Here is a 16975-nt window from a genome sequence, read left to right as displayed (position 1 = left end):
TTATTATTGTTATCATCCAATAAATTACCAAATCCTATTGATTCTACTCCCTCAATGTCTCCCAGATCTATCCAATTCTCTGTTCTGCCTGCCACCGTCATCGCTGAAACCCTCCAATCCACGTGGCACACAGTATGTAGATCTGCCTAAAGGAGCTCCCAATACATACCCCAGCCACCATTTACAACACCTTGTTTATTTCATCATAATAAAAATTTATCTTGTCAGCCCATTTGCCTACTTGTTCCTGGTTTCTCCTTAATAAAATAAAACTCCCTGAGGGTCAGGGCTCCTGTGTCTTATTCACCTCTGCATGCCCAGCAACACACACATAACCTGGCTTCTGATCTCCCAGCCTCACCTCTTACTGCTACTCCCATCTAACGTTAAGCTTGAACCATACAAACTGTTTTCAGCTTATGAATTGCCAAGGTATCTCTTGACTCTGGACTTTGCATAGGCAGAGGCCTAGAACATTCTTCCTTCTACCAAGACCACCCCCCTTCCCCAGCCCCTCCTTTACTAGGCCAAATTCTACTTCCCTCTCACTCTGAAGGCCTCAGTTTAATAGTCAATTCCTCCAAGGAGCCTCAGGTGACACCCAGCCCCCAGTCTGGTACAGGTGGTCCTCCTATGTTCCCACACTGTACTTCCTCTAGCATAGAACACATCCTCTATATTGTAATTGCCTGGTCATTTGTCTTTCATCCCCCCAGACTATAAATTCCTGAGCACGGAGACTCTTTAGCCTTGTTCACCGTTGTTGCAACAATGTCTAGTCAGTAGGATTCATAAGCTTTTGAGAATCTGGTGAAATCCATGGAGCTTTTTCACAGAAAAAACATGAGTATATACTACTTTGCATTCAATTTTCAGGGAGTCCACCCACGGACCTCCTAGAATCTCCATTAACTACAAATTAAGAACCTCTGCCTCAGAGGATGCTTGAATTTATATCATTAGTAATGTGCATACTCTCTTATTTGGACAAATGCTTATCTCCTATTTACATTTATGTATTTTAGGAATAAGTATGTTGTTAAGTCAATTGCTTAATCCTTAATATGCAAGAGCTTATGGACAGGAATGTAGAATACTTCCAAGAAGACTTGAATGGACTGACAATCCAGAACCAGAAAGGACAATGGATATCTCACTGGACATAAGTGCAGGCAAATTGCATCAAGAATGATGGCCTATATAGGCTTGTACATTTCCCTCATGTCTTTGCACTATGTAAGCCCCCAGCGAAAGGACTGGGGAATCTCAGAATCGACTCAAGATTTTCAAAAGAAGTCATCTCATAACAAAAATTAAGTTAACAGGGCTTCCCTGTTGGTGGAGAGGTTAAGGATCCGCCTGCCAATGCAGGGGACACGGGGTTCGAGCCCTGGTCTGGGAAGATCCCACGTGCCACGGAGCAACTAAGCCCGTGTGCCACAACTACTGAGCCTGCGCTCTAGAGCCCACGAGCCACAACTACTGAAGCCCGTGTGCCTAGAGCCCGTGCTCCGCAACAAGAGAAGCCACTGTCAAGGAGAAGCCCGCACACCACAACGAAGAGTAGCCCCCGCTCGCCGCAACTAGAGAAAGCCCGCACGCAGCAACGAAGACCCAACGCATCCAAAAATAAATAAATTTTAAAAAAAGAAAAAAAATTAAGTTAACAGAAAAATAGTTACATGTTTTTCACACCCTGGTGTTTGTGAAGGGAGATTCAGCTAACCTACAAATGAAAAGTAAAAGTCTCTACAAATTAAAAGTAAAAATATCCATCTCTAATTCCATTCTCCAGGGATAACCACTGCTAAGTTTTATATGAAGAGTTTCAGACACTTTCTCTGCATATACAAATATATGTATAGGTCTGTACCTTCCCTTCCCCCATATCCACCACCACCCCCCTTTTTGTTTTGTTTTGTTTTACACAAAGAGGATCATACTTCAGAGACTATTCTGCACTTAGTGTGCCTTGAAGACCTTGCCGTGTTAACACATTAATAGCCACCACACTTTTAAGTTGGCTGTGTGACAGCCTACCCAGGTTAAGCACAGCCCGGGTTTCCGTTCCAAGGAGAACACAGAGCAAGGAAGAGCGACCCATTCTCACTTGGTCTCTTCCACCTTCTTCCTGTGGCCTTCTATCCCCGGGCCCTCCCTTTCCCTCATCCTTCCCACTCCCCCTTTCACACACCACACCCGCTCCCGGAGCTGCCGGGGGAGCAGGGCCGAGGCACCCCTCCCGGCGCCCGCCCAGAGGAGTCTCGGGAGGTCACTACCTGGCCGCGCTAGGCCCTTCCCACCGGCCCCGGCGGCCGAAACCACGCCTAGACCCGGGGCCAGGGCCAGCTGCTGCCGGCGCTCGACCGTCCTCGGAGCCACCCGGGCCTGGAGCAGCTGGCTATCACGCGGGGCCGCTCAGTCCTCGGCAGCAGGAAAAGGACCGGGCTCTCGGTTCCGCGGGTGGGTAGAGTGGAAGCCTGAGGTGCGGCCGGGCGGGCAGCGGGGAGGAGACGGCGCGCCGTCGCAGACGCGGGGCGGGGCGGTCGCGGCCCGCGGGGAGGAGAGAGGCGCGGCTGGCGATGCAACTGCAGCGAGGGCGTTGCACCCTTTTCTGGGGCCAGAGGTTAGTCCCACTCCCTCTCGCCGCCTTTCCCCCCTCAACCCCTTCCTCGTCCTCTTTTCTCCTGTCCCTCAGGTTTCCTCTTCTACCAAATTCCGCTCTTTTGCTAAATTTCCTCTCTTTTGTAATATCTTCCAACACCATTTCTTGAAAAAGATTTTGTCATGTTCGCTGCCAATCTGGACACCTTTTGTCCTGGTATCAACTAGTATAGTGGGACTCTTAATTCATGCGAAAGTGAAATGGAAATAAATGGTGAAAATGGAAATAAAAGGAGACGGAAAGTCTAAAGCAATGGCCTGTAACCGGGTGTAGATATCAAATAATTAAGGCAGAGTGAACTAAGCAGCTTATGTCCATCTGGGATAGGTCCCTGGACAAAGAATTTTTTGGAGCCATCCTGAATGGCTAATGCGGAACTGTTTTCAGAAAGTGGGACCAGGCTCAGGAAAGGGACAAGTGACCTTTAGGATGGTAATGCTGGTGCTGTTTCATAAAGAGCAGGGCCAAACAGATATTAGCAGGAGAAACATGCTTACCTCATGTAAGATAGATTATCTGTCTTCTGGAAATATCCCTTTCCTAAGGGTAGCGGGTACCCTTGCATTCTCAGGTAACAACTGAAGCTTCAGCTCAGAATCAGGGGCATCCTTTATTCTCAATTTGTTGAGCCAGATCCCACCTAACTTCCTAAGATGCCTCTCTTACCACCTACCCCATTAGTCCCTACACTCTTTTTAAAAGAAATATTTTTCTGTCGCCTTTATGATCCTGAACTACAACTTATAAATAATGTATTTTAGCATCACACTGGTGGTACAGGAAGAGTAGCAACTGGTGACCATTGCTTCCTGGTTGACTAGGAGAATCTAGAGTTTCCTTTCTGGTTAGCTGCAAGAGCAAAGAAATTCAAAACCAGCACATTGGAACCATTGGAAATCTTTTTTAAAAATCCCCAAACCCAGGCCACACCCTAGACTGATTAAATCACAATCTTCAGAGGAGGACCCGGGCATTAGAAGTTTTTGAAACTCCCCAGATAATACTAATGTGCAGACAAGTTTGGGAATCTCTGCCCTAGGGTCTTGCTAATCAAGGTATGGGCTGTGGACCAGCAACATCAGCATCACCTTGTTAGAAATGCAGACTCTCAGGCCCCACCTCAGACCTACTGAATCAGAATATGTAATTTTACAAGATTCCCAGATTATTCCCACTTACATTAAACTTTGAGAAGCACTGATCTAGACAGGTGGAGTGGGGTCTGGAGTCTGCATTTTTAAGCCCTAGGGGCCAGGCCCTGCAATGTGTATTTTACAAGCTCTCCAGGCAATTTTGATACATGCGAAAGGTTAAGAACCCCTGATTAAAACTAGGGTTTTTGCTCACCCCCCCCTTGAAAATTTCTGATTTGGTAGGTTTAGGATAGGACCTGCGAATCTGCATTTCTAGGAAACTCTTGGGTATTGGGGATTCTGACCTCTGTTCCAGGAACCACATTTTGAAAATCACCAGTCTAGAATGATTCTCTAGGTAGAGAGACAGTAACTGACTGATCTCTAAAGGATATTTCAGTTGGATTTTGAGACAGCCAGATGAACTGTCTCTGCCTTGCAACAGAGGAAATCTCTCAATTCGCAAGATGTTTACAAAGTCCAAACTCAGCTTTTCTTTTCAGTGGACAGTGCTAAATGCACCCTGTATTATTTGTTCCTTTGAGTCCTGCTTTTCTAAACTAGCCACTCCCTTGAGTTGAAGCAATCTTTCTTCAGCTTACTGTCATTCTGCCAACTGAACAACTACCAGAGCTGAGGAGGAACTCCATTCCCCACTGGGTTAACTCTCATAGAGCTTATTTGCAAGTTCCTAGAGGATGACTCACTTTCTCCTCCATAGGTAACCTACACCCATAATTGTTGATCAGTGGTATTAAGCTGCAATATCCAACTGATGAGTGCAGTGTCCAGACTTACTACTTTTTGGGGTGAAGTTGTGCCATCTCCTCAGCCCTTAGAAGCCCCTTTATTAAGGGCCCTACCACCTATTAAAATTGCTCACCTTTAGACATACAGATGGCCAACAAGCACATGAAAGGATGCTCAACATCGCTAGTTATTAGAGAAACGCAAGTCAAAACTACAGTGAGGTACCACCTCACACGATGGTCAGAATGGCCATCGTCAAAAAGTCTACAAATAATAGATGCTGGAGAGGGTGTGGAGAAAAGGGAACCCTCCTACACTGTTGGTGAGAGTGTAAGTTGGTGCAGCCACTAGGGAGAACAGCATGGAGGTTCCTTAAAAAACTAAAAATAGAGCTACCATATGATCCAGCAATCTCACTCCTGGACATACATCCAGAAAAGATGAAAACTCTAATTCGACAAGATACATGCACACCTATATTCATAGCAGCACTGTTCACAATAGCCAAGACATGGAAACAACCTAAATGTCCACCCACAGATGAGTGAATAAAGAAGATGTGATATATATGTATAATGGAATACTACTCAGCCATAAAAAAAGAATGAAATATTGCCATTTGCAGCAATATTCATGGACCTAGAGATGATTATACTAAGTGAAGTAAGTCAGAGACAAGTAATATCTGATATTGCTTATATGTGGAATCTAAAAAAAAAATACAAATCAACTTATTTATGAAACAGACTCACAGACTTCGAAAACAACCTTATGCTTACCAAAGGGGAAAGGGGTGGGGGGATAAATTAAGAGTATGAGATTAACAGGTCCACACCGCTATATATAAAATAGATAAACAACAAGGATTTACTGTATAGCACAGGGAAATATATTCAGTATCTTGTAACAGTCTATAATAGAAAAGAATCTGAAGTTGTACACCTGAAATTGTACATCAATTGTAGTTAAATTTTTAAAAATTGCTCACCTCTTCTAGTCAGTTTTATCGCACACTTCTTATCCTCCCCCGTTTTGAGTCAATAAATATCTGTTAAGCACCTATGAAGTGCAAGACAGTATGTAAAGTGTATAAAACATGCCTTCTTCTCAAGGCTTCACAGTCTCGTGAAGGAGACAGACACATGCAGGAGACACAAGAATACAAGGCAAATTATGAGAAATGCTCTATTCTACTAAGGAACAAACTCAGGATTCTGTGAAGGGGGGACCGTGAGAAACTTCCTGGAGGGAGTAGACTTTGAACTGGGAAGGGTAGATCTCTGATAAGAGGCTAAGAGGGCAGTGAGTGCCTGGGGATTATAAAGACCCTTGGCTTCACCAGATTTTTCTTTTCCCTTTTGTGAATACTTACCTTTAGATTCACAGCTTGTGCTTCTATTCAGTCTATCCACTGCCAGCTTCAAAGAATCACCCAAGCAGTGATTTATGGACAAGCACCTATTTGGTTGCACTTGGCATCCCAGAGGAGCTTCAGATTCTTTTCCATTATAGATTGTTAAAAGATATTAATACCCTTTAACTGCTCCCACTTGTCGAGTCTAAGTATGAGTTTTGTGAATAAAGCCTACCACTCCATGGAGGTGAATCTGCCTTGGAGATGTGGCATAATAAAGACAGCAGGCTTGGAAGTCCTTCTACCTGTGTTTAAATACATGCTCAACATTTATAAACTGTGTGACCTTTGGTGAGTAAATTCACTCCTCTAAGCTTCAGTTTTCCTATCTGTAAAATGGGGATAATAATAGCATCCACTTTTTATGGGTTGTTTGGCATTTAAATGAGACAATGCATGTAAAGCAGTTAACACACTGCCTGGCACTTAGCAGGCACTTAAACAATGTTAGCTATATTCTAAAACAAGCAGTTCTTACTCCCTTGTGAGAGAGTTGGCTTTAATCAGTGACAGTTTGCTTGAAAAGTGTGCAATGCATTGAGGCTCAGATTACCTGTCTGGTAATGAGTCAAGCTGGTATACAACTAGAAGACCTCTAGCTCCCTAAATGCCTTAGCCTCAGCTGGAGTCCAGATGAATCCATATCCCTATCTCAGGAGCAGTGTTAGTCTGGAGTAGCTGGGGACAAACCTGTAACCCTCTGTATGGCACTCATGGTCTCAGGGGTGCTACAGCACACTGGCCACCCTGTTTGGTGTCACCTAGCTTGCTAATCTAAAAGGGTAGAGCCTGGAAACTTAATTTCAGAGTACCAGGGTACACTTTTTGAAATGTGTGTAGAGATCCTTAGGACTATCCCAAGCTCTGGAGCTCATGACTGTAATAACACTATGATGTTGATAGCACAGGTATTATCTCTATTTTATGGATTAAGATACTGGTATTCAGACGTTGAGAATGGACTTGAGGACACAGAGGGGGAAGGGGAGCCTGGGACATAGTGAGAGAGTAGCATTGACATATACACACTACCAAATGTAAAATAGATAGCTAGTGGGAAGCTGCTGCATAGCGCAGGGAGATCAGCTCGGTGCTTTGTGGCCACCTAGAGGGGTGGGATAGGGAGGGTGGGAGGGAGGCTCAAGAGGGAGGGGCTATGGTGATATACGTATGCATATAGCTGATTCACTTTGTTGTACAGCAGAAACTAACACAACATTGTAAAGCAATTATACTCCAATAAAGATGTATATATATTAAAAAAAAGACACTGGTATTCAAAGTGATTAAAGGACTTACCCATGATTACCAAAACAGCAATTGATTTGGGGCTTGAATCCAAGACACTGATTCTAATTCACTCTAATTCACACTCTCAAGCTATACTTTTTTCACAATTCTAAATCAGAAATACAGGTTATTGTATCTTGAATCGTCAGCCATAATAATAATACCGTAAACCTCTATCTCTAAGAGAAAAAACGACTATAATCTCACCACTAATGACATATACATGTATTCATGCATGTATTTATGCATAGGCATGTATATATATGTAATGTATGTATATTTTTGTAGTTGTATTAGCAGAAGTTGTGATAAATTCACACTTTTCCACCTATGATCCCTTGATCCCAAGAGTTAGCTAGGATTTGGAATGTAGTCTGTGGCCCTGACAGAGTAATTATGTCATAATTACTGTCCTGCCTGTAGACCTAACCTGTGATGCTTGTCTCAGCGAGTCTCTTGGTCCTGATGTTGTAAGTATGTCACCTGGAGACTGCTCTCATTGAAAAGCCTTCCTGTTCATTATGCAGACTATGCCACCTGCCTTGGCTTCCTACACTGTGTAGAGAAGGGTTTGAATTGCACTATCCAAAATCTCTTCATTCCGTGGTTCTATTAAACAATCTTTCTATCCAGTTTTTCACTCTTTTGGTTAGACATTGTTGCTTCTACCTCCTGGACTGTCCGTCTGGATAAAGAATAGCACTTAGTTTTGCAGCTAGTAGGATTTCTATGTGATTTTTACCCCCCCCCCCTTTTTTTTTTTCATTTTCATTTTTTAAGCTTTTCTGTTGTCGATTTTCCAGATGTCCAGGGCATTTTATATATATATATATATATATATATATATACACACACACACACACACACACACACATATATATAGTATATTTGACAGGGAAAATATCTGGAGAAGAGACCAGTAAGGTTTCTATTTAAGTAGTTCAAAATTACATGGTGAGGGCTTCCCTCGTGGCGCAGTGGTTGAGAGTCCGCCTGCCGATGCAGGGGACACGTGTTTGTGCCCGAGTCCGGGAAGATCCCACATGCCACGGAGCGGCTGGGCCCGTGAGCCATGGCCGCTGAGCCTGCGCGTCCGGAGCCTGTGCTCTGCAACGGGAGAGGCCACAACAGTGAGAGACCCGCGTACCACAAAAAAAAAAAAAAAATTACATGATGAGTTGAGTGAAGAAAAAGACAAGAGGAGAGCAAGCTCAAGATGATTACAAAGTTTTGTGTCTAGGAAAAAGGAAAAATGATAGTGCCAACAAAGCATGATGAGTCTGAACCGATGACAGTGGTAAATCCAAGTAGAGGTGAGGGCTGCTAAAAAAAACATAATAATAATACGACTAGAACCCAGTTGAGTCATTAAGGCTTGGGATAGAGGAGAGGTGAGCTTTCTGAAGAGGATTATGAAGCAAAGTAAGAGAAGCACATGGGCAACCCAGAATTAGGCATAGGAGACTCATATAGTCCAACACACTTACTGGTATTGAACCTACACCCCCAGCTCTCTCCAGTTCCTGAGTTGACCTGGAAACGATGAGCACAGGTGTGTAAATTCCACCTTCACCCACAAAGGAAGAGTTGAAGGAAGAGTGGAGGCAGGTAGTAGGGGAGTACCTACAACACCTTGCTTCATTATCTGATTTACCAAAGATAAGAATCCTGCATCTCTAGGAACTCACCAGACTGTAGCCTAATCCCTGGATTGCCATGATTGCCTGCTCCGTAGGAGTGATTTCTGTCCCAATTCCTCATCCTTACTCTATTTCCTTTCTGGGGTCGAAATACTACCCTGAATCTCAGTGCACTTGCCCAGGGCCCCAGCTCATTGCCTTGCCTGTATCAGGCCCCTCTCACTGAAGAGTGGTCCAAGAGCAAGACCAGTGTCCTGCTTCACATCAGAAACCTCCTCCTCTCTTCTCATTCTAACCACAATTTCACAAATGGACTTCCCTCGTGGTCCAGTGGTTAAGACTCTGTGCTTCCCCTGCAGGGGGCACGGGTTTCGCATGCCGTGGGGTGCAGCCAAAAACAAAAAACAAACAAAAAAACCTAAGTAATGAAAGCTAGAGCCTTTTGCAGCTAGCTCCCCCACCTACACAGTTCGGGCCCTTTGGCTGTCAGCTCTGCCTGGGATGGCACCAGCCCCTCTTGGACACTATGATTTGACTTTCTGCCACCTCTTTGGATTGGAGAAGTAAGAAGAGTAGGAGAGTGTGCTATCTCTGGAGCCAGGGAAGGAGAAATGTTTAGGCCAATTTTCAAGCCAGCCAATTCCTGCAGAAAGATGAAGAAAAATGAGAATGGCCTTAGATTGTTTGATTTGGTGAGAAGTAGGTCATGGTGACAATGAAGGAGGATGGTTTCAGTAGTGTGGTGGAGACAGAAGCCAAATTACAAGGGATATTGAATGTTTCTTACAATAGAGAAACTCAGACAAGAATGATTCAGTCATGGTGAAACCTTTATTTAAGCCTGTCTTTGCATACAAATCACAGAGCGTGTTCACAGAAGTTCACCCTAAAGACTCAATCCTTGTAGTTTCTCAGTGTTTCCGATTTCCTTCTTCCCTGTCTTCTTCAATCTTTCTTCTCTGTTCTCTTATATAGCCTACTTACCCCTCCTCATTTTCAACTACGTTCCTAAACAGAGATATAGAAGGAAACCTTAATAAAATAATGAAATCTCAAAACAATAAACAAAAACATGTCAAGTCTCTCCTGGCCGGGATGAAGAAAGATGCGAGGGAGGCTCCCTCATCTCACCCTTAGCAGCATGAGAATCTAAATTAGCAAGGGTAAGAGAAAATTGACCTGTACAAAGAAGTGGCCCTTCTTTGCCTTAAGTTCAGGGGTCAGAAGTGGAAATACCAGACAGGAAAGACGTAGGGGAGTTGTGGAGGAAGAGAACATACAATTAGGTGAAAGCCACTGTCTTCAGGAAGGCTCCAGGGAAGAGAGTAGGTTGGCACAGCAGCAGAATTCTCTGAAGAATCCCTGGAATACTGACTTCCGCTTTGCTATGGAGACACAGGGCACCACATGCCCCATTTGCTTCTTTCCTCTGACTGGAATGCCTCCCTCCTTCTCTGAAGGTGAGTTTCCAGGAAGCCTTCAAGATCCAGTTCAATCTACACCCATCTGATGATGCCTTCCTAACAGAAGGCTTCCCTGGACAGAGTTCCCTCCTCCATCCTCTGGGCTCTCATACCTTCAACTACGAGGCATGTGAGGTATGCGGCTCTCGGGAGAGGTATGAGGCAAGTGTCCATACCTCTAAGTCCACTGTCAAACTTGTATTTGCTTACAAGTCTGTGTGCTGGTCGGGAGCTCCCTGACCTTGGGATCCTTAGTGCCCCACATCGTACCCGGCACACAGTAGATAATTAATAACTGTGAGGGAGAAAGGAGAAAAGATAGAAGAGAGCAAAAAAAAGGGAAGGAAAAGCAGGGTGGAGGAAGAGAGAGAGGAAACATCTGACTCAACTTTCCCTGGCCAAGAAAAAGGGAAATGGATTCAAAAAACTCTGGAAGAAAGGGACAGAGGAAGGAACCACTTTTCTGGGCCTCCTCTGCCTTTTACTCTTCTCTCTGCCACTTCCTCTCACAACTTAGGACCTCACACCACACTGTACTGTTTTCTCTCCTGATCCCTCGATTCACCCCAAAGGGAAGGAAAGAAGCCAGCCAAGCTCCTGACTTCTCCCACCCCATGCCCTCAAATCCTGTTTCATCCCTTTGCCGCCATGGGCGCCTCCCTCCTTCCCGTCTTCATCTTCCCCGCCTGCAGCACTCCCACCTCGTCGCCCTGGCATCTCGGGCCCCTGTGCTGTGCCGGGTCCAGACAGGAGCATCCTCCTCAGATTGAAAACCAAGAGACTCTTAGGGGCAGCCTGTGCTGTATGGCTGAGGAAACGCTAGACTGGGTCTACAAGTTTACCCGAGAAAGAACCTTTTCAGGAGGGTTTGGGTGTCCCAGGGATTGGAGAGTAAAGAGAAGCAGCAATCGCAGTCCTTCCCCCACACTCCTCAGCTCTTTCACGGATGGCCTCTCCACGTTTTTCTCCTTCGTCCATTGATCAGAATATCATTTTCCCAACTGACCTCTCATGGCCCCTACACCTTGGCCATTGACGCTTCTTGACTGTCTGCCCAGCCAGATGCACTTTCCCCACCAAGTATCTAAACCTTGTACAGTTGCCCCTGGGTCTCCTCTCCTTACCTAGGTATTCAGCTGCCTCTCCTTCCCCAACGCTCTTTCCCTAGGAATTCCAGAACCACCTTTTCCTCAATGCAGATCATACATACAAAAGCTGTGTGAGTTGTAAAGCACTGTGCTAGAATGAAACATGAGCATGAATAAGGCCTTCTCTTTATCCCTGCCCCCATCATTTCTATCCTCTCAAAATGTTTCTTATCCCTTCCTCACGCCATCCACCACCACTCCCCCTTCACCCGGCAGGTTTAGTTTGGTGTCGTGTGGGAACCAAAGCTATTTGCTGCACGGTGGGCAGTGTCAGGATGCAGGCAGGCATCTCAGCCCGAGGCCTCGGCAGAGTTCCCAGGCACAGCCATCGGCCCAGGCCAGGACAGAAGGCGTGGATAAGGTGGGAGGGGGCATAAGTACGGTGGCTGTAGCCCCCCAGCACCAGTAGCTCCCCCTGCAGCACAGCGCCTGCAGCCCCGACGTGGGGCGAGGGCAGGGGGGTCAGGTGAGTCCAGCTATCGGTCCTTGGTTCATAGGCCTCGAAGCTCAGCAGGTCCCCAGTCTCACCTAGCCCACCCGCTACATACAGCCGCCCACCCAGAGCAGCCATGACGTGGCCAGCCCGAGGTACCCCCATAGGGCTCAGAAGTGTCCCCGGCTTCTCAAGTTTGGGGTCATAGTGCAGCAACGAGGCCAGGTACTGGCCAGTCCCACTGCAGCCGCCGCTCACGTACAGCTGGCCCTCCAAAACAGCAGCTGCGTGGGCAAAGCGTGGTGCTGGAAGAGCAGGTGCCGGCCTGTGGGAGAACAGGGCACGTGATCAGGCAACAGTCATCTTCCGTTCTCCTCTTCCAAGACTCCTAGCCTCTCCCTGATGCCTGAAACACCCCCTTCCCTGCTCACCTCCAGATATTGAGCTTGGGGCTATAAGTCTCCACAGAGCTGAGGGCAACACCACTGTCTCGTCCACCCAGGGCATAAAGCAGTCCATCCAGCACCACCAGGGGGAAAAAGCTCCGAGCCTGGCACAAAGGTGCCATCTCCTCCCAGTCCTCTTGCCTGGGGTCCCACCTGGACACAGTGGGACAAGAGATGGGAAGAGTGACCCTGGGAGTCTGCGGTTGGCTGGGCTGCCAACCTCCCGCAGCTGCCCACCTTGGGACCGGCCGCTCTCAGGGGGCCATACCTGAGAGTCGAAGCCAGGGTGTTAGAGTGGCCGTAGAAATCCTGTCCGCCACACACGTAGAGCTCACTTCCTGCTAGGCTCGCAGCCCCGTGCCGAAAGCGCCCGGGGGCAGGCAGGGCAGGCAGCCGTCCCCACTCCACAGTTCGAACCAGTCCTACGCCGCAGCGAAAGGCCCGGGCCCACCACACTCCTCGGGACGGCTGTCTCGTGGCCATGTCTGATCTGAGCCCGTCCCCGCCAATCACTACTAGTGCCTGGTCAGGCTCCCTCCGCCTCTCTTGTCCTGGAACCTCAGCCTCCACCATCAGCTGACGCAGTAGGTCCGGGCTCAAGGGTGGAGGCAGCCTGGCCGCTCTTACCCTCCGCAGCTCCCTGGTGGACATACGGCCAAAGCGGACGCATCGAAGCAGGGCCTTGGCCTCTGACTCCTGGGTGTCCGGGTTGGCAGCTAGCCAACGCAGTGCAGCCACAAAGGCCTCGAACTCCTCCTGCAAGTGTAGCTCATCGCTGTCCAGGAGCTCAGCCAGGCAGGCGACCGGTAAAGATGGGAAAGTGGAGCACAAAGCCACAGCAGGCAGGTGGGTGAGGAGGTAGTGACGGGCTTTGCTCCAGAGCCTCTCCAGCCCAGGGGCTTCAGCCATGGGGATCAGGGCCAGGCAACGGGCAGGGTTGAGGCCTTGTGCCAAGGCTCTCTGGCACAGAGCCAGGCAGGAAGAGCTCTGGTACCGCAGAGCAGCCTGGGTGGCTCTCAGCAGTCCTGGCCACCTTGCCCGCACAACCCCAGAGTAGGCAAAGGAGACAAGGAGCCGCAGGTCCTGGGCAGAGATGGTATGCAGAGACACCTCTGTGCCCTGGGATTCCCTCATCCCGCTCAGGAGCATGGCCCCAAAGAACTCACTGCCACAGGCGAGGGCTGCTCGGTGCACTGCAAGAGGGAGAAGCAGAGGGGGACCCAGAGTGTTGCAAACTGCAAGGCACTCCCCTGTCTTCACAGCCCCAACTTTGGGCCAACCACCCAAGACCACAGGCCAAACTGCGGTATATGCACCAGAACTACGTGGGGTGCTTGTTACAGTGAAGGTTTCATGGACCCACCTCCAGAGATTCTGATTCAGTAGCTCTAGACAGAGACCCTAGGAATTTGTGTTTTCACATATTCAAGCACCCTGCATGATTCTCATGTTAGTGGCCTGAAGACACTTTGAAAAACATTGCTTTAGTCTTCCTGATGCAGGCCAATTAGAGAAAGGGTCTTGAGCAATCAAGTGAAGATGCTACAGAGAACATTTGCTAAGAGGGGGTACAAGATAAACTGCAAAGACCGGTGTGCAACTTATATAGGTCTTTCTATATTGTGCACAGAATAAAGTTCTTTACAATTATAAGAGCCACTGACATCAGCCATTCTACTAGTCAGATTTTACTCAGAAAGTGGTACCACACTCAGGAATGGTTGTGAGCCACACTCATCTAACTGCCATCTCCTCTTACCCAAGATTTAGTGCTTGTAAACGGGAAGCCTTCAAAATCACCTGCTTCAATTGCTCCTTTTAAGATATGGAAACTGAGTCCTAGTGAAAGGCAGTGATTCATTTTCTATCTCCATGCAGGGGCTGTCTGGGCAGATCACTGTAACTGATGTCAGGCTGCAGTGAGCATACTTGTGTATCAGTTCCCTGCTTATCTGCATGGCCCTTGTGACTCTGAAAATATCCTATTCAAAAATGCTATTAAATAACTAGACCTGGGCTTCCCTGGTGGCGCAGTGGTTGAGAGTCCGCCTGCTAATGCAGGGGACACGGGTTTGTGCCCTGGTCCGGGAGGATCCTGCATGCCGCGGAGCGGCTGGGCCCGTGGGCCATGGCCGCTGGGCCTGCGCGTCCGGAGCCTGTGCTCCGCAGCGGGAGAGGCCACAGCGGTGAGGGGCCCGCGTACCACAAAAAAAATAAAATAAAATAACTAGACCTTATATGCTCCCTAATGTAACTCAATTTGAGGCAGTTGGCATCAAGTATGGAGTATCCTTACCAAAATATTTAACCGAAATCTAATCAAACCTTCAGATCTAAATTCAAGTTTATAGGAAATTGAGAGGCTGAAAGAATGAGTTAAACAAAACCATGAGGGAAAATGCTTACAAATCTAGAACATGGAGCACTCTATAGGACAACTAATCTTGTTTCTTCAATAAGTCATAAAAAAGGGAGAGAGGACTGTACGAGAGTAAAGGAAGCTTAAGAGACATATATCTGAGTTCAGTGCAAACCTTGATTGGCTCCTGGGTTGAACAGAGCAGCTCTAAAAGACACATTTTTGGACAAGTGGGAAAATTTCAATGTGGACTATGCGATATTAAGAAATCATTGTTAATTTTGTTAGATATGATAAATTGTGGTTACATGAGAAAATGTCCTCTTTTAGAGAGACACATACCCAAGTATTTGTGAGTGAAATGTCTGAGATTTACTTTAAACTTCAGCAAAAAATAAATAAAGAAATGAAACAAATATAGTAAAATGTTAATTGTTAAGCCTGGGTGATGGGTGTTTGAGTGTTCATCTTAATATTCTCTTTTCTTTGCTATGTTTGAAATGCTTCATAACAGAAAAGAGAGGAGGACTTCCCTGGTGGCACAGTAGTTAATAATCCACCTGCCAATGCAGGAGACATGGGTTCGATCCCTGGTCCAGGAAGATCCCATATGCCACGGAGCAACTAAGCCCATTCACCACAACTACTGAGCCCGCATGCCACAACTACTGAAGCCCGTGCACCTAGAGCCCGTGCTCCACAACACGAGAAGCCACCGCAATGAGAAGCCCCCGCACCGCAACAAAGAGTAGCCCCACCCGCTGCAACTAGAGAAAGCCTGCGCACAGCAACGAAGACCCAACACAGCCAAACATAAATTAATTGATTAATTATTTTAAAAAAAAGAGGGGAAATGCTTCTAGAAGTCCTCTCAGGCAGGTCACACAGACCCAAGCTCCCAGTGAGGCTGATGAACCTCAGGCTGCTTTGATCAGTTGCAGCATGTTCACTTCTCTCAAAGGGCAGGTGATATCAGCGTGGCTTTCCACTGTCTTTTTGAGCAGTAGGTAGTAGCTTGGTGCTTCCCAAGCAGTAAACATTAGTGACAGCTTCCATATTGCCTGAGAAAATCTGCATTCCGTAAAGCAGGTAAGCCATCTCATCTTCCATACCATCAATCAGACTATAGCTCAGAGCCACTGACAAAGGATTCACAACCACTTGTATTTTGTGCCCCTTCTCACTCATCATTATTCCTTAGAATTTTAAGTGACAGGTTTCCACCACTAAGTTGGAATGTTTCTTAAAGGAAGTGAAAGCAGTGATATTGAATACAAGGATGTTTAAATTCCAAACCCTCGTGAGAATTTTATAACTATGAAATTTTAAATTCCCCCTGCATCTAGTGCTATTGGAAATGATAACAAACACTTTAGAAGTCTGTTATGGACTGAGTGTTTGTGTTCCCCGCCCCCACCAAATTCATATGTTGAAGCCCTGATCTCCAACGTGATAGTATCTGTAGGTGGGGCCTTTGGGAGGTAATTATGTATGAGAGTAGAAACCCTCATGAATGGGATTAGTGCCCTTATAAGAGGAGACATGAGAGAGATGATCTCCCTCTCTCTCTGCTGTGTGAAGATACAGTGAGAAGGTGGTCATCTACAAACCAGAAAGAGGGCCCTAACCAGAACTTGACCTTGCTGACACCCTGATGCAGCCTCCAGAGCCATGAGAAATAAATTTCTATTGTTAAACCACCCAGTCTGTGGTATTTTTGTTATAGCAGCCCAAGCTGACTAAGATAGGATCCTTTTCCTTTGGGGAGTCCCAGAAGCACTTTGGGTGCCAGTCATTCCTCCAATGAGCAGTAGCTATGTGACTTTGGACTTGTCTTAAAGACTGATTTCCTTATCAATAAAGTGTAAGAGCTGAACTAGATAATATCTAAACAAATCCCTTTTAATGTTAAACTTTTATGTGTCTGCACTCTGACTCCATTTGCCAGGTGCTATGTGTCTTTGACTTGACTGCATAGGAGGCAATGCATGGCCTAGTGACAGCAGACTGGGTTAGTGGAGGTGGGCCTGTATCCTGGTTTTCACCTGTTAACATCTCTGAATTTAATATTCTTTATCTGCACCCAGGGATAATGATATCTAACTCACTAGTTTTCAGTGAGATGAAAAGAGATGGCATGTGTAAAAGAAATTCCTGGTACCCAGTACCTCACTAAATGTTAGTAGAATCTGAATAAATCTCAACTTATTCAACCCTCTTCAGCTTTCCTGGTG

General features: G+C 46.6%; 2 protein-coding genes and 1 long non-coding RNA gene across 16 annotated transcripts in view; 1 reads left to right on the top strand and 2 right to left on the bottom strand.

Annotated features, from left to right (window-relative positions):
• TEP1 (telomerase associated protein 1) overlaps positions 1 to 2447 on the bottom strand; it is a 49862-nt gene extending 47415 nt beyond the window's left edge. For 6 of the 12 annotated variants that reach the window (XM_033851396.2, XM_033851399.2, XM_033851400.2 and 3 more), the window contains exon 1: positions 2280 to 2436. The gene's annotated coding sequence lies outside the window, so the exon portion shown is untranslated. Of the gene's footprint in view, positions 1 to 2279 lie in introns of all 12 variants that reach the window. The other 6 variants (XM_033851401.2, XM_073800695.1, XM_033851405.2 and 3 more) reach the window with 5 other exon arrangements.
• Positions 2448 to 2519: 72 nt separating this feature from the next.
• LOC141277998 (uncharacterized) lies at positions 2520 to 16441 on the top strand. Its single transcript, XR_012330043.1, has 2 exons — positions 2520 to 2626; positions 15256 to 16441. It is a non-coding gene; the product is annotated as an uncharacterized lncRNA (long non-coding RNA).
• The window catches only part of KLHL33 (kelch like family member 33), a 12513-nt gene continuing 5242 nt past the window's right edge, over positions 9705 to 16975 (bottom strand). For 2 of the 3 annotated variants that reach the window (XM_019935197.2, XM_019935196.3), the window contains exons 3-5: positions 12651 to 13575; positions 12368 to 12535; positions 9705 to 12261 (exon numbers count right to left, since the gene is read on the bottom strand). In XM_019935197.2, coding sequence (XP_019790756.2) covers positions 11709 to 12261; positions 12368 to 12535; positions 12651 to 13575 — 1646 coding nt within the window. In that variant the 3' untranslated portion in view covers positions 9705 to 11708. The remainder of the gene's footprint in view (positions 12262 to 12367; positions 12536 to 12650; positions 13576 to 16975) is intronic. The other variant, XR_002176390.3, reaches the window with a different exon arrangement.

The sequence above is a fragment of the Tursiops truncatus genome, chromosome 2, assembly GCF_011762595.2.
Source record: "Tursiops truncatus isolate mTurTru1 chromosome 2, mTurTru1.mat.Y, whole genome shotgun sequence".
In the NCBI taxonomy this organism is placed as follows: domain Eukaryota; kingdom Metazoa; phylum Chordata; class Mammalia; order Artiodactyla; family Delphinidae; genus Tursiops; species Tursiops truncatus.
Note: the sequence above shows the minus strand (reverse complement) of the source record. Positions and strands in the feature narration are given on the sequence as shown.